This window comes from Macrosteles quadrilineatus, unplaced genomic scaffold (assembly GCF_028750875.1).
Source record: "Macrosteles quadrilineatus isolate MER2022 unplaced genomic scaffold, UCM_ALF_1.0 Scaffold_4__1_contigs__length_99947679, whole genome shotgun sequence".
Taxonomy (NCBI): domain Eukaryota; kingdom Metazoa; phylum Arthropoda; class Insecta; order Hemiptera; family Cicadellidae; genus Macrosteles; species Macrosteles quadrilineatus.
This window is the reverse complement of record NW_026542597.1, coordinates 29247375-29270902: the sequence shown is the minus strand read 5'-3', so window position 1 is coordinate 29270902 and position 23528 is coordinate 29247375. Positions and strand designations below refer to the sequence as shown.

Sequence of the window (23528 nt, the reverse complement as noted above, 5' to 3'; positions counted from 1 at the left end):
GGAAAATAGTGATCAAGACACTGGTTGTGGTAGTGGAGTTGCCATTATTTTGGCTGGGCGAACTCGGCCATGCCAAGGGAGTGTGAGTGTGGGTAGTTTATATATACATAAAACTAATTATACACAAAAGCTTGAAAAAAGTCTAAATGAAATTGAAAGAATTCATTGTTTTGTCAAAAGCTATTGTTGGAATAGTAATTGTGATATCAAATCACTAATTTCTCGTATTTTATAATGTCTAATTATTTTGCACTACTGCATTTATATTTTTAACGGTTTCCCTATGTAGGTAGTTCTGCGGAAGACATTTTCAAGGCACTGGGAATCAGTAGTAAAACCGGCTTACGATTGACTCAATCTATTTACAATGGCCAATTTCAAAACTACAGTTTTTTTTTTGTACTATCAATGAGTACAGAACCTTATTCATATAAGGTTAAAATTTGTTTTTTGTTCTTGTTTAACAAAGCCCAAACGCAAACGAATCGTTTAATCTATAGGCAAATGCCAGAATGAATTGTCTGGTACTGTCGAATGCAGCGATGTACTGTACTATGTACTGCAGCAACTTAACCGGAAATGCAGCGGCAACGGCAACGGATGCGCCTTTATTTCCGTTTCCCGTCTTTTTAAAGTCACAAGCCGCACATCCATATTCAAATACCCACTCCTTTTTCCTGTAGCACTAATTGATCCGCCATATGGTGAAACTATGATTGTTAATTATTGAGTGAAAAACCGTAGTTTATGGATTTTCTCTCATGGTTAAAATAATTTTGGAGTTTTAGAAAAATAACCGGATATTTTATATTCCATTTTTCATTACTTCTTCATTTGTTTGGTTTCATAACAGTTTTGATCTTAGAGACTCTGTTAATCAAACACCAAGAGAGAGTCTACATTTTCTAAACAATAATATACACAGAATGACAAATCTATTTAAAAACGTTTTCTAAAAAAACTGTTTCATACATTAAAATTAATTGTCAATACTGTAACATAATTGCAATATCTCTATAAGAAATTTGAAGTTACAACAAAGATATACGTAAACAAAAACTACTGAGTGCAATATTTATTGTCCGCAGACAGACGCGAGCGCTAAGATCAGTAGTGGAGATTGTGTGAACTACCTTCAGCCGGTCTAGTAGTTCGTTCCGTGGCCGCTGCATCGCGACAGCGCTACTATCAACATAAACAAACAACAGAACCAAACAAACAAATTACAGCGATAAGAATAAAATCAAATTAGAGTAATTGAGAGAGGATTTTTGTTGTTGATTATGTTACAATGCAATTGTACATTTAGGTAAATTATAAAATAATAAAGTACCTATCTTTCAAATACGTAATATCGACTGAGGCCCTTGTGAAACTACTAATAGTAGAACCTCGATAACAAGACTTTCGTAGGGATTATAAATAAAACTTGTTATCAAGGTTGACTTGTTGTCGAGGGAGGGTCTTGTTATCGAGGTTCTACTGTATTTCAAATCGATCTACTGTACTTCAAATAGACGATTTTTCCACGTTTCAAGGTTCTGTAGTTTGGTAGCATTGGAATTTAGTAAAACACTCACTGTTTAGTCTAATCACAGAGAAGTAATTTAAATATAAATTTATAAATTATAAATTATAAATATAAATTTATTAATATAAATTACTTCTCTGTGGTCTAATTATTACATCGGGATTTCTAATAAAATGTAAACCACACCTAGGTATTTATAGAGAAAAATGTTGCGATGATAATATTTGATGATGACACGTTTGCATACACGAATGTAAGATAATTAATTAGATAATTTAGTTAGACGATACACTACAGAATAACCATTGAGTCATAAGATTGCCTCCGTAACAATCTACTCATATCGTGAGTTGTCAGCTGATTCAGAGAGTTATCTTATTTGGCAAATAGTCAACTACGACCCTTGAATGCGAATCCTACCCGTGATTTTACCATTGGGACGAGACTTACTGTATTTGAAGCTAGCATGTTTCGTTATATTAATTTGAACCTGTTTTATTGTTAAATGTGAATATTTTTAGAGCATTGAGCTGCTTTAAATACTTAAAATTATTTTGGCTATGCCAAACGATTTATTTGCAGCATAATTATTAGTAGTTGGTTATAAATGTTGACAAATGCAAAATCTATCTGTAAAATAATTTCATACAATTGGTCAGCAATCATAAAGAAAAGTTAAAATTAAATTTAGTTTCGACATTTGATTTGCAAAAAAATTTTAAAACTCTTAACAAAAAGGGCAATTTGTTTACAACGTTCACAACCAAAAACGGCAAGCACGATCTCGTATTTACATGGTTTTGTATGCATTTAACGGTTTTCCGATTCAAAAACGAGCGGACAAAGACAAATCCTGCATTGAAGGTCAGAGGATTGCGATGAGATCACAAGCCCATCATTACAGCACAATTGTGTGGAATCCACGACGAGCTGGCCTATGTGTGAACGTGTACCTGTATGGGTGTGTGAAAACTTTGCATTGGTGTGCGTGTGTCTGCATGACATCAAATGTAATCACAGGAGGAAAATCCTAAAAAATATACACCCTTGGAAATGTCTACATTTTAAAACGTAAACGTTGTAATGTGACCGAAGTAAAGATTGAAAAAAATCTATTGCTGCTACAAGTATTGGTCTTGAAAAATAATACTGTACAATGTTTTTGTTAGCGCAGAAAATTAAGTACGTAAATAAAAGAAAAGCAAATGAAACAAGAACTACCAAGTTAGGATGAAATATAATGAGAAATTATGAATTAGCTAATATCTTCTTTTGGTGAAAATGTCCCCAACTCATTATAACGCATGTTGGGAGGAATCAATAATTTTGCAGACACACTATCTGCCAGAGGATCAGTACTTATTTTCATCTAAACTGGTAACAAATTCAACACGTATTTAAGTACCATAAAGTCATAGTCAATATTATCTTTATTCCATTTAGCTTTTAGCAAAGGACTCGTTAATGTGTATAACTCCAAAAATTGAAATAAATAATAGTAGTGCTCTGTTTATCTTAATACATATAGCTTGGAAGTTCGAAATGGTTTTATATTTTACTCCTTTTACTGGATGCACGGGCAAAGCTACTGTACTAGCATATAATAAAGAATATAAATTAACTTACTGCTAGCGTCAAGATCAGCCGGGGACAACAAAACTGAAGCAGGCCTGGTTTTTGGCGATGTAGCTTTCTTTCTGCGAACTATCGATTTCCAAACACGTTTGTACGGTTCAGACATATTCACACAATCACTGAACTCGCGAAAACAATCACAGAAAACTTAAACTTCACAGACCAGCGGCGCGGCGTTGTGATTGGAGGGAAACATTTCCCATACTGAAGACGCGAAGACGATCAGCTGAGGATGACGTCACCGTGCGAACCGATATGACCTTGACCTTGGTGTTATCTTCAGCATCTACAGGACGGCGACTGCGGCGAACACTGGAAGTGAAACACGGCTTGCGGTCAAAGAGGGGAAACCACATTACGATCTAGGAAAGTCTAGAAATTAACTTTCTCGGGCATCGCAATGTTTACCTTGCAGTAATTTTCAGAAACCACAATGTTATGAAATATGTAAAACTTAGGAACTTGTTTCGGGACCCTTATGGAATACTCAGGGAGACGGGAAGACTTTTAAATCCTAATGCTACCGAAAGCCGCAAGACAATGCGCGCAGTCTGTGTTACCGGAAGTCTGCCATCTTGTCTATCATCAGCTGATCACTCCTGCATGACCAAGGTTGTTTCCGGTCATTCAGAACGAAAATCTCAGGCTGGGAACCGCCCAAAGCGCCGAGAACAGGTCGACAAGCAGCTGCAGTACGTGAAAGTGTATCGAAAACCGCTATGCGGGTACAGTATGCACATGCCTGCATAGAAATATATGGGTGGTAACCGGTAACCTGATGGTAAAATGAAATCGCGATAACGTCTTAAAGGGTTTGGGCAGATCATGTAAATCGAAGGGACCAGTTCGCATTTGTATCAACAGGTATATGTAATACATTTCCCGAGAATTCATCCCGCAAAATGTTCCTGTCAATTAATTAATTGTTTCAATGCCTTTATATAATAGCATATTTCACTACTACTTTCCTGACGAGTATTGAACGATACTTTTTATCACGATGAAAAAACGACTAAATTAAACTTTGAAAATTATCTGATATTTCGTAATCTATTCATTTTTTTCAGTTTTAACTTTGTTGATTTCAGGCAAAGTATTGTTTGTGTACCGAAATTAATGTTTATGTAGCGAAAGTAATGTTTAGTACAGAGTTACCATTATCCCTAGAGACCTGTTTCGAAACCATTTCATTATCGATATTATTTTGGGCTGGCAAACCTTCTTATCTGGATACAATCAATGGTAAATAAATATTATCATTATGGTACAAACGAAGTAGGTAACGTAAGTAAAGTTTAATTATATAATAATACGCAAATAATTGTACACTCGTAATAAACATTATTGGATGGGATCAATTACAAGACTTCAGTGTAAATGGTGAATGAATGAAATTGATCTTTATTCCAACAAAAGGATTTACAAATATGTACAATGCAACTAATGCAGAAAACAAAAAAAATGAAATGTACTTGTAAATTTACAATATGCGACTGTATAGTATCAGATAACACATTAGGCTTGTGTGCTTGTGTATTTGTATTGAACAACATATTTTAAATCGAAGTAATAATCGTGTAGTCAGTTATTTAAACGTCCCGCATAAAAAACTATTCTGAAAAGCTGCATGAAAAAATAAAATAAAATATAAGCTTGAGGGTACGTACGACATAGGCCTATTCAAATACTGTAAGTGTACAGCCCTGCTCACAGCTTCTAATTTGGGAAATGCAATCAATACTTGGCACTTCCACAGCCACCCCGATCCAGTTGACGTTGTAGCAACGGCAAAATCAACTGACGAGGTGGCCGAGTGGTTAAGGCGTTGGACTGCTAATCCAATGTGCTCTGCACGCGTGGGTTCGAATCCCATCCTCGTCGCGAACTTTTTACTGCTACATTTCAAGATGTTATGTCAAATTCGAGTCAGGAAAATCCATTATATGACTTGGAATCGAATTATTTTCATATATTTTATATTTCCAAAGCATAAATAATTTATAAAAAAAATACTTTATAAATGGGTTTTAATCGTAGTAGCGTATAATGTAGCCAGTTACCTTTATAAAAGAAAGTACCGTATAATTTTATGCGAGTTTTAATAAGCGTGCTTGTATTAAGGTTTTATTTTACGCCCAAAGTGTTATGGTATTATATTTTATAGTACAAAAATATTGCGCCTTTAATGTTTTACAATAAGCAACTGGACAGTATTTTCCTGCAGCACAGGCTGTGGCTCACCATAGACTCCCCATTTATCAACTGTGGTGACGGAATGGCCTGCGGAATGGCTACTTCGCGTTGTGTGTTTTTAGACAACGGTCCCAGACTGACATATTTTGGAGGTGAATTTATACAAAAAAGGCGAAAAGATGTCATATTTGTGTTTTAATGTTTACTCACTATATTGAACAAACATTTTCTTGAGAGAGGGAAACATTTGAATACATTATTTATACATCCTACTAATATTATAAGTAAGTACGTTTGGATGTACGGATGTATAGATGGATGTATGGTTATCCATCCATGTTTTGTGACAAGTAAACACGAAAAATACTGGTCAGATTGGTTTGAAATTTGGCATGATGATAGCTCACATTCCCGATTAACAAATAGACGCATTCTTATCTCAAAAATCATTTCGGGCTCCGCCCCAGTGGCTCTAGAGTTTCCCATGTTAACCTTATGAGTATTCAAATGTAAAAGAAATTAAAGAATTTTGTCAACTGTTTCAACTACACAAGTTGGTTCTATGATATGAAACAGCATTAAAAAGTTAAAATGTTTACCAACAAGGTGCAGCGCTATTATTTTATTTTGCATTTATGACAACATCTAATTTGAATCAACTATCAACAAAAAGCTATTAAAATGAGAGTTTACTTTTTTATTGTTTAGGAGTAGTGGTAGAACATTATGGCTATGGTAGATGTGCTATATACCGTGAATTTAAAGAACAAGATTGTCTTAAACCGTGTCCTCTCTCATTCCAAACGCAAAGAACGAGTGTAACTGCAATAAGCATTTTTATACTTTTATGCCAACCCCGTACAAAGGACGGGTACTATGCTAGTATTAAATATAGCGATATTATTTAAAATCATTATAATGTGCAAACATTTTATTTACTACAATTCTTATGGTATATATACTACATAGCAAACACATATTAGTATTTCGATCACTACATGTAATGTTTATAATAGTATGAAATCAAAGAAAATTGATTGCAAAAAGACAGAGGGGTGTCCAGCTAACACGGGCTTCCTACATATTTTCCTGCAGTTACCTGGGAAAGTGCGATTATTAGCACGTTAATTGCTGCATTTACTTACTTTTGCCTTAATAATTTTTTCGCACTTCAGTATTCCAACCAAACAACATACAACATTGTGCTTTTAATACATGTACGCTTAAAAATAGGTTGGCAACAATGATATACGATGAATGATGTTACTGTACTTGTACATAATGTATACGACATACATAATGTATGTATGTTGTAATGGTATACGACTACGATCAGCTGAACGTGTTGCACATTAACACTTGTATTTTAACCTAACCTAAAAATATGTTGTTTAGTGTTGAAAGACTTAATTATTAATACGTTTTATAGAAACTGTAGGAAATATATTATATCCTACTAAATCGTTGGTATATTATAACGAGTACCGCGAGTTAATGTTGCGTGGCCAAATCGACCATTCACTCAGTCGCCGTGCATAAAACCAGCCCTATCAGCTGATTTGTATATTTAATCGTTCATACGTTGAACACTTATCTTGTTGGATCTGGAGTGCAGTAATAAGATACAGTACTGTATTTGCACATGTGCAAGTTATTCCTTCGCTGTGACTATGTCTATGATGAAACAATTCAAATTCAAGAGTTGTGTATCGCTCGACGATGCCTAATTTGTTAGTGTGGAAAGTGGAACCACAATTTGATGTTGGTTGCTGTAACATAAACAATTGCTAATTTAAGTATCAACATTGACTTAATATCTACAGATAACAGATAGATATAAAGTATATCTGTGTAGATATAAAGTCAATGGTATCAATCTTTCTGAATCAGTAGCTTAGCTACTGGCCGACTTCAGTGTTGTTGATGTCTAGTGCTGGTTTCTTCTCAACCTCACTCAACGCGTTTCCGTAGTGTAGTGGTTATCACGTGCGCCTCACACGCGCAAGGTCCCCGGTTCGATCCCGGGCGGAAACATAGTATTTTTGTTTTACAAAGTCATTCTAAAAATTTACATTTCACTGATATAAATGTTAATTATTTTTCACAACATTGATTTTAGGTCTGTTGTTGGGCGAAAATATATTATTTGGTAATTACTCGTACAATCATGATTTACTATACAACATGTACACAACTTTACATTTTACCACGATAAATCTGTTATATTATTAAAGTGATACAATCAAATTTTATGTAAACGGTTAAGGCCATTTACCAAATAAAAATATAGGCATATGGCACATCAAAATGAAGCTTATAGTGTGTAGATTTGCCGAAAAGTATTGATATGGACGAATTTCCTAAGGGCTCTGCCCCACAGGCTGATTTCCAAATGGCTACACCTGGCATGCTTCCAAAGTTTTTCATGATTTAATTTAATTTAGTTAATGAAACAGCTGGTCAGTACAACGAACTGGTGTTTGTTTATTTACTCGAAAAAGATGTTTGTGATTTGTTTGCTTTATATTTAGGAGGGTTATGTTTGGTTTTAAAAAAAGGTTGTACCGTATACGTTTTGTAAAGTATTGCTCAAAGTTTCATTTTGTAATTTAATATAGTATAATATAGTAAGCTACATGTAAAATTATTAAACGACCGCAATTTTCCAATATTACCAACTTTGAAATGTTTTATCAAAGCCCTTTTCGATGACTGTATTAGAATGCACAAGTTATCTAATGACTAAGTTAATTTTAATTCTATTTAAAAACAAAACTAACCGTTTCCGATCAACAAAACACTATAATTATAATTGACACCCACCTAGTGGAGAGATGTTGGCTCCAGAAGGCAAGATGTCCTCTCTCAGAGACACCGTCTCCGCCTCCGCGTCCTCGTCCTCCTCTATCAGCGGGGGCGGCGCCTCCACCCCCACACAGCCCCCGACGTCGTAGCCCCATCGCTGACGGAACACCCGGGCTCCGCCGTCCAGCCGCACCCGGGGCAGGTCCACGAACAGAGCGTCTCCGATCTGGCAACAAACATCAGTTGATTGATTAACTGATGAAAGTCTATTCAATTAAATTTTATGTCTCAAACCGATATACCACTAATCTTCTACGCAGTATTTTAAGCTGAAGAAAAATGCACGATTAAAGTAGAACTAGTTCGTCAGGATAATCTATGAATTTATGGGTATGTGATTATCTGTTATGCTCTGTAACTATATCTGTAAGTATCTGCAACCCAATGATCAAGGGACAGCCATCAAAAAGCTACTACATCATGACACGTCAACCGTAGACTATTGTGTTGTGCATGACAACTTTTAACTGGGTAAGCTTAAATGGGTAACATAATATAATATGAACATAAAACCTAATTTAGCTTTTGAACAATGTCTGATTCGTCACCTGGCTGCTTGAGCTCTTAGATTAGCTCATAGAAAAAAGAGTAGATCAACTCGTCAAAAATAATTTTTCTTTTTTACATATCAAATATTTGATTTTCAACAATAAGCACGACTTAGACAAAAGGTCAATAGTCTACATACGAAAACAGCAGTGTGGACGATATAAATTGTTAAAAGTGTAAATTATTTTTGAAGTAAATGTTTTTTTCTGGGACAAGTAAATTAAAATTCTTGATCTTGATAATGTATCTGAATGTAGGCCTACAATAAAAATGACTCAAGAGTATTTCAAACAAAACATTTGCAACAACATGTTTATATTCATGTAGCCTACAGAGTTTTATAAGGATAACTTACGGTTTCTTATAATACCGCAATACTATTACCTTTGACTATTATAACAAAAATACTTCTGCATCCAATAGTCAATGCTGTTACGTTAATGGGACTGAAATTTAAATTATGTATATGATTATGTTGCCAAATAACTTTAAACCTGGTAAAGGTAACCTATTAACATATTATCGTTGACTATTGGGTTGTATTAATAGTAAAATATATCATGAAAAGTACACCACACACTAACCAAGAACCAAGAACTATTACTACTACAAAGTACCTACTATGGCTTCTTAGTACAACCATAAGTGATTACAAATAACTATACATGACCATAACTACAATATATAAATAACAATTCAATACTGAAATTATAAAAGCTAAAAACACACAAACAGAAACAGCAATTTGAAGCATACGTATTGCCACAGATTAACACGAGTAGACAATGTACTCTTTAATTTGTGATATTTCTGAGACTAAAAAGTAATGAAAATAAATATTTTAAATGCAATATTTATAAAAGCTCAGGGTAATAATGGTTGCAATAAAATACACATATCTGAAAAACCCATACATAAGATATAAAATAAAAGGGGGCTACAAATATAAATATACATAATACCATTCCTATAAAAGTATAAACTAGTCAGTAATATAAAATATATATTAAAACCATTTTCAAGCACAAGATAAACTTTTATAAATAATCTAAACTGACGAGAAATTGGGTAGGGAAAGCTAAAAAAAGCATTAGCAAAACAAAAATGTAAATACGAAACATGCCCCAAACGACGACGACATAAAAACGCTGAACAACAGCAACACGCAAACGAATACGAACAAACCTTTAAATTGGCGCGAATCCCGTCAGGCGTTCCCGGGAATATCTGTGGGAAAGAGGAAAATTGCTTAAAACTAACAATTATTGAATAAGAACACTTTTATTATTTAAGAACTAGGGTTTTCATTGTATCTAATGTACTTTCCGTATTTCTGATGAGCAATCTAATGGTTTACGGAATAAATATAAATACACTTTGTCACACAATATCGTGGAGAGAAATATGGGTTAGAACGTGATAATTAAAGCATCAATTCGTAAATAGGTTAGTATAAGATAATATTTCTTAATTTACAATAAGTGGATAACAAAATATGTCTGATATGTTTTTCTGGGCTGTAAAGATTTGATATCCACCATACTAGCGACACCTAGCGGCGATTGCATGAACCATCGGAACCACGACGCTAGTGCTACCAGCGGCGATTAGCCGAACTGTCTGGAACCTCGGCGCCAGTGACAGCTAGCGACACTAGCGGTAACTGACCGAATCGCCTGAAACGTGAACATTACAGTACTGACAACCTAGTGGCAACTGGCAACAAGACGAATAAAGCAACAATTATTTTTACATATAGTGGGAAAATATAATCTGCTGAGATATTCTCAGCTAAACGTCAGCAGTTTTACATATCAGAAACCCATGTCTTGTCTTAAAATATGACTACGTTACTTGAAGGTTCGCCATCAAAGAGTTTGGTTCTCGCTGGAAAGTTGTTACTCGCGGTTCGAATATATACAAGCCGCTGGTAACAATTGGACGGGGGACCGGTGGCGCTAGGTGACCAATGGCGTAAGCCAACTATAGGGTGCATAAGTTGCCCCGACCCGACGAGTTCAGGGGATATCTCGTTCCCCAGCTCGGTTTCAAGCACGGGTGACTTTGTCCCCGGCCTAAGCAGCTGCCAGTAGTAGCAGCAAAATTTCACCTCAGTGCCGTAATTTGTTCCCCACATTTTTTTCAAAATAAAATACCCATTTATAAGATTTTTTTAAATTTATCTTTTGGGATTTATATTATTTAAGTATTTCGGATTACGTATTGTATGGCTAGATTTTAAAATCTTTGTGTAATTTATTCTAATAAAATAGTCTGTATAAATATTTGATTTTACTTCGGGTTAAAACCAAATAAAAATATGTATATTACTTTAAATTGTCCCTCAAATGGAATGACCTAGGACAGCCTCAGTAACCTTCCACTGGAGACAAGGCAGGGGCAACTTAAAAACTGCTGCAGCATAATTTGACCTGAGTGCCAACATCCGACCATAATTTAGGACTGAAAATATTTTTACGCCACACTACATTATTTTGTAAGAACTTCCCACGCAAGGATTTAGTCCAGAAAACAGCTGTTTGCCGCCAGCTTATTCAAATGGGGTTTCATTGCGTACTACTGTTCTGCAATGAGTTTTACCGGACACCAATCAGCTGATTATACTGTATTTAGAGGTTATAAACAAAAACATAACCTCTCTCAGAGATTATGACTAGTGATTTTTAGTCCTTTAGTTGGTGGAAATATATAAGGATTTGTACGAAATAAGTAGTATGGCGTAAACTGTCGTACGTCTCGCACGGGAACGACCACACTCGTCCGGTAAACACTTATTTTCAGGACTAGTAACGTAATATACTAATACGCCACACACTATTTTCACGAACTTCCCATGTAAGGATTTAGTCCAGAAAACAAGCTGTTTGCCACCAGCTTAATCAAATGGGGTACTACTGTACTGCAATGAGTTTTACCGGACACCAATCAGCTGATTATACTGTACTGTATTTGCGTGGCAATGAATGTTTATAAACAAAAACATAACCTCTCTTAGAGATTACGTCTAGTGATTTTTAGTCCTTTAGTTGGTGGTCATATATAAAGATTTGTAAAGATTTAGTAGTATGGCGTAAACTATCGTACGTAACTCGTCCAAAATGTGTTTACCGGACTCGTATGGTAATCCCGTACAACCACATTCGTCCAGTAAACACTTATTTTCAGGACTAGTAACGTAATATACTATTCGTCATACTGCATACTGAAGAAAAATCAGCGGTTCATACATGCATTGCGGGCCTAAAACATCTATTTTACTCCCTAGCGAGTGAAAATCAGCTGTAGTAAACTCCGATTGTAAGCAATCGTTTGTGTCGAAATTAATATCGATTGATACAATCGATTTAGCTTGAATTTTATATTCTTGTCAATAGTTCGACATATCGATGGTATAATGTAGGCCTACACTAACAGAATCGGAATAGACGAAGCTGCTTAATTACATGCCCAGAATTGAAAACAAGTTAGAAGTCGTTTTTAGAGGTATCTTTACATAAATAGTTATTTTTCTAACTTATGTTGTTAGAAAAATATAGTTTATCGCACGGGATAAACGTGTCTTTTCAACCCCCGCTCATTTTCCGTAACTTAAGCTGGGGTTGAAAAGAGTCACTTTACACCCTAGTGATAAAGTGCACTATTGAGCAGCATACAATTTGTTGGGGAGGATAAAAAAAGTTTCTCCAGACACTGCAATGTAAACAGTATTGATGTTATCTTAACTGAACAATGAAATTACAAATTACTTCACTTGTAATTCTATGCTTCTATTTCAAATCTGGATCTCAAACTAAGAGGAGTGTATCGACATTACCCTGAAAAGAGAAAACAGAGTAATTTTAAAACATAAAAATCGTGATGAATTAAAATATCTTGTGCTCTAATAATTATTATGTATTTATATCGTGCATATTAGGTTAGGTTAAAAACCTTGATCTCATTAGAAATAATCTTACTTACATACACAATGTTATTATAGTTCAACGGTTATGACATACCGACAACTCTTCGCTTCTGTATGCGGTAAGAGTCTGTTCGTCCTGCAGCAGGACACAGAAGTACGGCTCCCAGGCGACCAGGGGCAGTTTCTCGTCCTTGAGTGTGTTGGCAGCGACATGGCCTACAGCCAGCTCCTTGTCTATAACAATACATACGCATGTCAGAGTATGTTCATGGTTTGACGTGGTGATGGAAGTAGCGCTAGAAATTAAAATAGAGGCAGGTAGCGCTAGAAATTAAAATAGAGGCAATGTTGGGGGGTGAGATATGCTTAGAAGTGTTAGAGATGGTGGACTCGAAGGAGGTGGAGGTAGTGATGTTCGAAGTGGTGGACTCGAAGGAGTTTATGGAGACTAAGGTGGAGCCAGAGGCGTTCGAGGTAGTGGACTCGCAGGTGTTGGTGGAGATTAGGTTGGTGGAAGATGCGTTCAAGGTGGCGGACTCCAAGGAGTTGGTGGAGATTAAGGTGGAGGCAGAGGCGTTCGAGGTAGTGGACTCGAAGGAGTTAATGGAGATTAGGTTGGAGGTAGAGGCGTTCAAGGTGGTGAACTCGAAGGAGTTGATGGAGATTAAGGTGGAGGCAGAGGCGTTCAAGGTGGTGGGTGATTGAGTTGGAGGCAGAGGCGTTCGAGGTGGTGGACTCGAAGGAGTTGTTGGATATTAGGTCGGAGGCAGAAACGTTCAAGTTGATGGACTCGAAGGAGTTGAGATTAAAGTGGAGCCGTTCGAGGTGGTGGACAGAATTGTGGTTCGAAGTAGTGAACTCGAAGGAGGTGGTGTAGATTGCGGTTAGAGGCGTTCGAGGCGGTGCCTAGAATCGTGGTGGAGATAAAGGAAGATGAGAGGTTTAAATGTTCGAGGTGGTGGACTCGAAAATTGTGGTAGAGGTAATAGGAAACAGGGGGTTGACATGGAATTGGAGGTTTAGGTGGAGTTAGGGGGGACGATGAAGAGGTTGAGGTATAGACAGAGGCAGATAACAGAATAACGAGAGAGACACTCACTATTTTATCGTGGAGGCAGGTATCCAGGTAAAATATTCAAATTATGTTCTATGTCCTAAGTGGGTGATCTCCGAAGCTGCTAGTAATAGCATCTAAAATGTATTGAATTTACTAGTTTTTTGTGTAATAAGACAGGGAAATACCCACTGTCGTTTAACAGCTGATTAGTAACGGCCCCGACAAACAGCGGATACGCCCGGGTAGAGGTAGGGAGCGTATATCCGCGGACTCGCCTTTGGCTCGCTGGGGGCTCCGCCCCCAGGCCCCCTAGCTGTTAGTCGTCATTAGCGGTGGGATGAAGGGGTGTGAATTAGTAGATAGTAGTTTAGTTGTAACAAAGAGGGTAACAAAGCAGTCAATGAAACAGTTCCCAAGAATTTACATAGATTGGGAAAAGTAGCGAAAATTGGGGGTAAAATTTTGTAAGTACAAATGTGCCACAGGGCGACAGGGTGCAAATTTCAGGATTTTTAGCTAATCTAGAAATTGGTAAACGTGATTTAGACCGATGAATCTGTGGTGGCTATAGGATAGATATAAGGGGGATTTCGAGAGGGGGGGACTTTTTAAATGGTCCTTATTATATTCATACCTTGGTGTTAGCTCTAATACAGTAAACTTTGTATAGTTTTAATAACCTTGTGCATACAGAAAAGGTAAAGAGTCTATTATTACCTCGTGAAACTGGTGAAACCTTTTAAATTTTGATATTCAACTTTTAAGTTTTGGGGGTTAAAGAGTAAAGTTACGAAAAAACATGTATGATTAAAACCGAAATTAAGCCAAGGAAAATACAAAGCATTAATAACATTTGCAAAAAGCGATTATTTAAGTATGTAAAAATAGCGAAAACCAGTAAAAATTTGAAAAATACCAATTTCTGATAGCCGTAAAAAAACGTGTTATATCGTCTTTAGATATCCGCCATTTTGGACTTTTGGGGAGTTAAAAATTTTAAAATGTGACTTTTGCAAATTTCACCCTTAACTTAGTATCCCATACTACAATACTGCCAAATTACAAGTCTCTAGCACGATTCTAAACGATTCTGATGACCATAACAAAGTCATTAAATTTCAATGTTATTCTCCATAATAATAACATTGGGCTCGTAGTTTTGGGGGTCAAGGAGTAGAGTTACGAAAAACAATTAAATGAGTAAAATTTAAAACAAAGTAAGGGAAAAACAATAATAATATTTGCAAAAATAAATTATTCAAGTATAAAAAAATTGCGAAAACCGGTAAGAATTTTATAGAAATTTACCAAATTTTGAAAGTAGGGGGAAGCTGAAGCAGTGCGATTTTCGGGTAACGCTTAAAAGGGTTTTGTAGAAAATTTAATTCCTGTTCATGAAAAATCTTTCAAATCTTTTCTAGCTCTTACAGTTTTCGAACTATAGCCGACAGAAAAAAAACGTGTTTTGTCGTTTTCAGAGGTCCGCCATTTTGGATTTTTGGGTGTGTTAAAATTTAAAAATTGGAATTTGCAAATTTCACCATTAACTTAGGATCCATTACTAGAATACTAACAAATTTCAAGTCTCTAGCACATTTCTAAACGATTCATTTGACCATACCAAAGTCATCAAATTTCAATCTTATTCTGCATAAGAATAATATGGGGCTCGTAAAAGTGGTAAAAACTTAAGTATTTTGGGTCAAGGAGTAAAGTTACGAAATAACATGTAATGTGTAAAATTTAAAGTAAAGTAAGGAGAACTCAAAGCAATATTAATATTTGCAAAAAGGAATTGTTTAAGTATGAAAAAATAGCGAAAACCGGTAAAAATTTGAAAGAAATTTACAAAATTTTAAAATTAGGGTGTTTTTTTAAGCTTAAGGAGTGCGATTTTTGGAAAACGCCTAAGAGGGTTTTGTAGAAAATTTAATTTCCTTTCGCTAAGATCCTTTCAAATCTTTTCTAGCTCTTACCGTTTTCGAGCTACATCCGGTTGAAAAAAAAAGTGTTTTTTCGTTTTCAAATGTCCGCCATTTTGAATTTTTGGGGGGGTTAAAATTTGAAAATGGGACTTTTGCAAATTTCATCATTAATATAAGATCCCCTACTACAATAATACCAAGTTTTAAGTCTCTAGCACGTTTCTAAACGGTTCAGTTGAGCACACCAAAGTCTACCATTTTCAATGTTATTCTCCATAAGATTAACATGGGGCTTGTAAAAGTGGTAAAAAAACCTTTAAATTTTGACATTAAACCTAAGTTTTGGGGGTTAAGGAGTGAGGATACAAAAAAACATTAAATGAGTAAAATATAAAGTAAAGTGAGATTAATACAGAACATTAATAATATCTGCAAAAATAAATTATTTAAATATGAAAAAATAGCGAAAACCGTAAAAAGATTCAAAGAAATTTACAAAATTTTGAAAGTAGGGCGTTTTTTGAAGGTTAAGGAGTGCGATTTTTGGAAAACGCCAAAGAGGGTTTTGTAGAAAATTTAATTTCCTTTCGCTTAGATCCTTTCAAATCTTTTCTAGCTCTGACCGTTTTCGAGCTACATCCGGTTGAAAAAAAAGTGTTTTTTCGTTTTCAAATGTCCGCCATTTTGAATTTTTGGGGGGGTTAAAATTTGAAAATGGGACTTTTGGGAATTTCACCGGTAATGTAAGATCCCATACTACAATACTACCAAGTTTCAAGTCTCTAGCACGTTTCTAAGTGGTTCAGATGAGCATACTAAAGTCGGCATTTTTCAATGTTTTTCTCCATAAGAATAACATGGGGCGTGTAAAAGTTGTAAAAAACCTTTAAATTTTGACATTAAACCTAAGTTTTGGGGGTTAAGGAGTAAAGATACAAAAAAACATTAAATGAGTAAAATATAAAGTAAAGTGAGATTATTACAGAGCATTAATAATATCTGCAAAAAGAAATTATTTAAATATGAAAAAATAGCGAAAACCGTAAAAAATGTGAATGAAATTTACAAAATTTTGAAAGTAGGCCGTTTTTTGAAGCTGAAGGAGTCCGATTTTTGGAAAACGCCTAAGAGGGTTTTGTAGAAAATTTAATTCCTGTTCCTGGATATACTTTCAAATCTTTTCTATCTCTTACCGTTTTCGAGCTACATCCGGTTGGAAAAAACGTGTTTTGTCGTTTTCAGAGGTCCGCCATTTTGGATTTTTGGGTTGGTTAAAATTTGAAAATGGGACTTTTGTAAAATTCACCGTTAATTTAAGATCCCATAGTACAATACTACGCAAATTTCAAGTCTCTAGCACGTTTCTAAACCGTTCGGATGGGCACACCAAAGTCGGACATTTTTAATGTTATTCCCCATAAGAATAACATGGGGGGGAAACCCTTAATTTCGGGGGGGTTAAAATTTAAAAATGTCACTTTTTGGAATTTTCCCGGGGGTTTGGGCACTAGACCTACAAAACACCGAAAATTTCAAGTCTCTAGCTCATCTAGAAGTGGGCTAGAATTTGTATCCCCCAGTGAGTTACATATGCGGCTGTATATATATTAGATACGCCCTTAGGTGGTGTCCGTCCTGGCAATACGCCACACATTCGTCATATGTTCTATATTTAAATCATTAAGGAAAAACCCAACAGTGATGGGTTTATGTGAAAAGAACTTATGATATTCCCCAAATGCACAATGATTAGTTAAAAAAGAAAGCATTACTCCAGTTGAAAGTACTGGAGATTGCATATCAACTTTGCGTCCCCATTGATAACGTAGCCGGAAGCAAGTTTCAAATTAGTACACTATCAAGGGGAAACTAGGAAAAGTTCGAGTAGCACATTTAGAAACGTAAAAACCATTTCGTAGTGAATTTGAAAATATTAACCTACACAATGTAGCTACATTCAATTTCTACGAAGTAACAACGATACTTGTCGTTTCTACAATGCCTCGACTTTCTCGTCTTGTATACCTATTTCGTTCACCATTTTAATTTGGGCCAAAAACCACCTGGTAGGGAATTGCCATAGAAAGTAAATGAAATTCTCTGGCGATTGGCTGGATTCGAACCTGAGCATCAATGACACAAGTCCCCTGGCAAAACTACTTGACCATCCGCAACCACTATGACCAACTGACCAAACCCAACGGTAAAATACGATGATTCTTAAAGTTGATGCGTACAAAAGCGTACGTTTAATTAGTACTACATCTTGTCAATGCATAAAGTAATTGATTCCGCAACACTCTGATTCACCCACAATGCAACAGTTCCCACAATACCTCGCGCGAACTGTCCAATAGAATGCCAGCAATGCCACAGTCACTGGAGCAGAATGCGGGTTACCAATGTTACCATCACAGTTACTGGTTACTCAGCTGTTACTCAATGCTCAACCACTAGTGCTAGTGAGGCTTGCTGTTGCGCAATCCAGGAATCACAATTAATTACGTTTAGCGTGGGACTTGCCATTGTGCTTCTGAGTCTGATTTATGCATCGGTAAGATTCCACTGTTTGGCACGAATAAAATAGAATTCCAAAGTTTTAGGAAGAGTCAGACAAGGGTCCCCGAGCACACAATTTACAACATTTTCACCCAGGTATACTGCAAAAACAATTACAATCTCTGATGGTCAAAAAGTAATCTAACCTAACACTATGGTCCTTCTGGATTCAAAGAATGATTGTCCACATAGGTTTAGTGGTTCAGCACCTAGGCCACATGAGAAGGGCAATTATGTAAACTCTAGTTATTCAATCTATCAGGGTGACACTGAAAATTTCCCTCATACGGGGTAAAAATCCCTCAAGTGGAAACACTACATCACTACACAACTGCCAGGAAACAGTGATGTCACACAGGAAACCAAGAGTTGATGAATTTGTTGTTTGTGCTAGCTACGTTCTTGCTACACAATTAATAATAGCGTGTGAAAAGGCATTGTTGAAAACTTGTGAGAGCTTTTGATATATTAAAAAAGTCATGGGAAGCATATTGTATGAAAAATACTACAGTAGTAGTAGTATAATATAGTAGTAGTTGTATAATATACTAGATAGTAGTGTAATATAATTGTTGGAGGTTATTATTTGTTCAATTGTTGTGGAATCGAAATAGGTTTCTGGTATAAGTCAATGCTGGTAGTCAGTATGCATTTTACTAAAAATCTGCTGACTAACAGAGGTTGGAACGTTAACATATAATTTTGACATCAAGACGTGATTTTCCACCAGCAGACATGACCATCGGACACTAGTGGGCCATAAATGCGGTACAAGACCGTTACAAACCAGAACAACCAGCTATACAACACGAGATCAGCTGTTAGGATGACGTCATGCAATCAGCTGAACGTGGGGCGAGTAAAAATATGGATGGCATCGTCAGTGGTAAGCTGTGACTTTACAACTTCAAAGTGCAATGTGTGTAGTCCAAAGAAAAATCTGATAAGCCCCTTTCAGACAACCTATTCGTGATCAGTTGTTCCAAATACCTTATTCTATCAGATACGCACAAAATGAAGAAATATGTGGAAGCTAATGTTCTAAAATGTGTAAACTCCAACATTATAAACAACCTCAACATAAAGTATTACAATTTTCACAACAATTAATGCCATCACGAACACGGGATAAGCTGTACTTTTAACGCAATTCTATCAGGTGATTGAGGAAAAGACGTAAAATGGGTCAACTTCAAGTTTAAACTAGAAAGAATTTCAAAGTATAACGTGTTCAAAGAGAAATTGCCAATAGGAGGTCAGCTGTTCCTGTGACAATAATTTCATTGTTTATTTAGACAAACTGAGAGTTTACACCTAAAACGATTCAATGAATAAGTAAAATTGGCAAACGTTTTTTTCTTTCGCCGAATAACGGAATACTTGAAAAACTGCACAGGTATGAGTAGATACTCGTTAGTTTTGCAATAACTGATTCAGGGACGCCAATTATCAAGCATGACTCTACTAACGGGTTTGGCTTGCGAGAGCGGCTTCCAACTTGAATACGAATGCCATCTGTCTTGTATTGGATGGAGCCGATGCTAGAGTTTGTGGGGTTAGAGTGGGGTTAGAGTTGACTTAAGAGGTAGAGGTAACAAAAATGATGCAATCTACTTCCAATTTACGAAGTAGACAAACAATATGGTCTTGCGATGACAAGTACAATATCTTAGAAATAAACATGCATGGCATTTACTGCATGGTTTCATTTTCATCACAAGGCGGTTTCCTTAGAAGAAAAACGCAAGGCGCATCTGAATAAAAAACAGTCATGTCTGAACGAGTTATTAAACAAATATACTTTTGATTATAGGCGCAAAATTATTAAACTAACATTAGCATGGCCGTGTTTGAGTTGCATTTACTAAGTTTTGACTAAAGAATACAGTAAATTAGTTCTATTGAGTCGCTTTAAAAGTGTATTGCAGTGAGATGCCGTCCCATTCCTTTCACACACACTGACAAGGAAATGTTATTGAAAACCATAGCATCCTTTCAGACTAACATCAATTGTTAGGTTAAGAAAAATACAATCTATTCATAATCTGCCTCCAGGATTGATTAAATGACATAAATAAGGTTACTAACCTGTCGTCAATCAATCCTATATTTGTCGCGGATGAGTAGTTTCGGGGTTAAAACCTCATTTTAAAATCATTTTATCGTCAAACATAATCTTCTTGCACTTGCCGTTGTAAAAATTACTTAATACATAAACACACGAAGACACATTTAGATTTACAAAACATAATATGTTTTTTTGTATATTATACAAATGGCCGAGGAAGGTTTTGTCCTTTGAAGGCCTCGTTCATTTGCACATTTTTGTTAATCTAAATGTGTCTTTGTGTGTTTATAAATGAAGTAATTTTGACAACGGAAAGCGCAAAAAGATTGTGTTTGACAATTTACAAGAAAAGGATTGGAAAAATGTTTAAACCGAAAACCAGTCTTCCACGACAAATGCAGGTTTGATTAAAGACCGGTTAGTAACCTTATTTTGTCAAAAGATATAAGATACACATGAACACCAACACACACCATGAGAGTCTCATTCAACTATTCTGGTTTTAGTAGATTGATGAGACATGTACTTGAGTATCAGTATTAAATGAGTGTCAAATTCAAAATTTCAAATTGTCAAGTCAACGGAGTTACTTGACCGATCAACAAATACTGGAACGATTAAGTAGAAGCCTTAAAGCAAATATATTGATTAAAATACCTAGTGCTACTTTCCATCTCTATCCGATAGAGTCTTTCAGTTATACAGTACTTCATACAATCTCTAATCAAGACTACACTCTAGTAAACCTGTAAATAAAAAATATATATTTTGCTTGGAGCACAACGAAGTTGAAAGTACATTCAATCTCAAAAGCTATGAAGAATACCACAATTTTTTTTAAGATTTGTCTCTCTTAATAAGTCTAATCAAACCAACACTATAACCATCAGAGTTGCAGCGAAAGGCTGGCGGAAAGGTCTGCGAGTGAAAGGCCGCGCGTGGTTTCTATGGTTGTTTAATTGAAAGTGTCGAGAGTATCGTACAAAAGCAACAATCAGGTCTGCAATTAAGGCAAGAATGGTGTGATTGTAGGAAGTGTCTGAAACGATTAAAGAGGCTTTGATACCAGCGAAAGACTTCGTTGGAGGAGAAAAAGAGAATTACACTTGATGGGATAATTTCCTTCAGCTGGACACTATTTATAAAAAGAAAGGGTCACTAATTCCCTACGGCGTACTAGACAGCTCTTCAGCTAGATAGAAAGGTTATAACACAGAAACTGAACTTGTTGGTTTCCTGCATCAGTATCGTAACTGTAGCTTTTTATAATCCAAAAAGTGTTCTAGATGGTGCAAAGTATTTCTGGTCTACTTCGACAATGATATCCAGTACGTGACCATAGTGTGTGAAGCCACAAAATTGTTATTTTGGGCCCTCACCTACTCTTTCTTCAAAACTTATCATTATAAACTTCTTCTTCGAAATAAGTTTTAAACCTGATAATTTGGCGTAAAAAATAAATACACTCACAATAACTATGCTAGCTATTTTAGAATAATATAATTATCTTAAAACCTTGTGAGATCGTTTATCTTCCGTTTAATTTCTATCTAAGGTCTGGGTAGGTATTTTGTAGCGAACGTCTTTTCCTTTCATCAAAATTGTAATTCCTGATTTCTTCTCTATGATTCAGGCGAATTAAAACGTTGATAATACGCCAGAGATAATACGAAGACATTAATGGTACACAGTTATTTCAGACCAGTGGGGGATTTGTAACGCCTGGGATGGAATGCAAATGACAGAACTGGTATTTGCAAAATGATTGTAGGAGGACACTAATCCTATTCCCTTCACTAAATTCCTATGGCATCTTCGCGGACAATTCATAGATCTGCCCAATGAATGTTATGGGTTTTACGAAATTAAATGCTTACTGATATCTATAAATATCAATGCAAGAATGTACTGTAATAATTGGAACCACTAGAGTGGCCATAGAAGAGTGCTGTCCTCCAATTGTCAATTAGATTAAATATATTTGTCAGGCAAAAGAATTGTAAACTGAAACGCATAGAAACAAGACATTTAGTGAACCTTGGCTAATGAATTGGGCATAACCATATGTTATTATTCTCCCTTGAGATAGGGTATGATCCTCTGAAAACGACACAACCATTTAAGGAACAATTAATTGGACTTGCACCATTTACTTTGTGGATATTAGGACAGACATCGTATGCATAACCACATTCTAGATCTTCACAGGACTTTAAGCAAAGACACGGGAACTAATTGCAAAAGGCGAAATCCCAATGCCAAACACTAATTATTACCAATTTCAAAATCAATCAAAACCATGATACAGTAAATCACAACAACCTTCACACGAATTTCAAGGACATTTGCAAGTTGGTACTTTCAGTGTGTGAATCGAGGGATTGTAGAGCGTGTTTTTTTGTAGGCCGTTGCCAAGAGGGCTGTCAAGGTGGGTGGTCTTGTAGAGGACAGTCCACGGATCGTGCCGGGTATAATGGTCACGGACAACACAAGAGGCTGGACAAAGACACACTGAGCCACTCGCTTAAAATAAAATTAAAACAAAGCTCTAAAAACGAGCTTCTGGATCAGGATCTCTTGTTTCTTCCTAGGGTAAACTGTGTCGGATTGAGTGCGGTTGTAATTTACTTAATTGTTTGGGTAAACAATTTTGTAAACAAAGCAAAAATTGAATTTCGATCATTTTTCGAATTGACAACCACTATGTTCTTTGAGATTATTTGGTTGGGTTAGATTAGGTAGACCCAAGTAATGATTTAAAACTTCGAAATGTATATTACTAGAGACGGCTATGATATTGTGCATACAATTATATATGTTAGTGAATGTACGAAAAGGTCCTACATTTATTTCAAAGACTTGTAGCGTGCTAATACAAATTAACAAATTAAAAGTTTTTCATTGCGAATTATTATTGTCTCGTAGCATACAATACTAATTTTACTAATACGACGATGTAGATGGATAATTTAGAAGATGAACTGTTTATCATTTGGTTGGTACAAAAACCAAAAACCGCGCCGTAGTCTAACTACAGGTGACGTCATCTAAATATAACACCCATCCTTAGTTTATTTGCAAATCCAGCTACAGGTTTTTATGCATGTACTCCGTTTATTACTCATTCTAGAGGTAACATAATCCTTTACTTGGTTTAATGGTAACCTCCATCTACGGCTATGCATCTCCACGTACCCAATCCATAGCTAAAACATGTACGG

At 35.9% G+C, this 23528-nt stretch overlaps 1 protein-coding gene and 2 non-coding genes across 6 annotated transcripts in view; 2 read left to right on the top strand and 1 right to left on the bottom strand.

Moving 5' to 3' along the window:
• Positions 1-23528, bottom strand: part of LOC128993365 (ras GTPase-activating protein raskol) — a 318987-nt gene that overhangs the window by 146241 nt on the left and 149218 nt on the right. For 2 of the 4 annotated variants that reach the window (XM_054417218.1, XM_054417216.1), the window contains exons 2-4: positions 12793-12932; positions 9959-10000; positions 8183-8390 (exon numbers count right to left, since the gene is read on the bottom strand). In XM_054417218.1, coding sequence (XP_054273193.1) covers positions 8183-8390; positions 9959-10000; positions 12793-12932 — 390 coding nt within the window. The remainder of the gene's footprint in view (positions 1-8182; positions 8391-9958; positions 10001-12792; positions 12933-23528) is intronic. The other 2 variants (XM_054417220.1, XM_054417217.1) reach the window with 2 other exon arrangements.
• Positions 4966-5047, top strand: Trnas-gcu (transfer RNA serine (anticodon GCU)). Its single transcript has one exon. It is a non-coding gene; the product is annotated as a tRNA-Ser (tRNA).
• On the top strand, positions 7321-7393 carry Trnav-cac (transfer RNA valine (anticodon CAC)). The gene has a single exon. It is a non-coding gene; the product is annotated as a tRNA-Val (tRNA).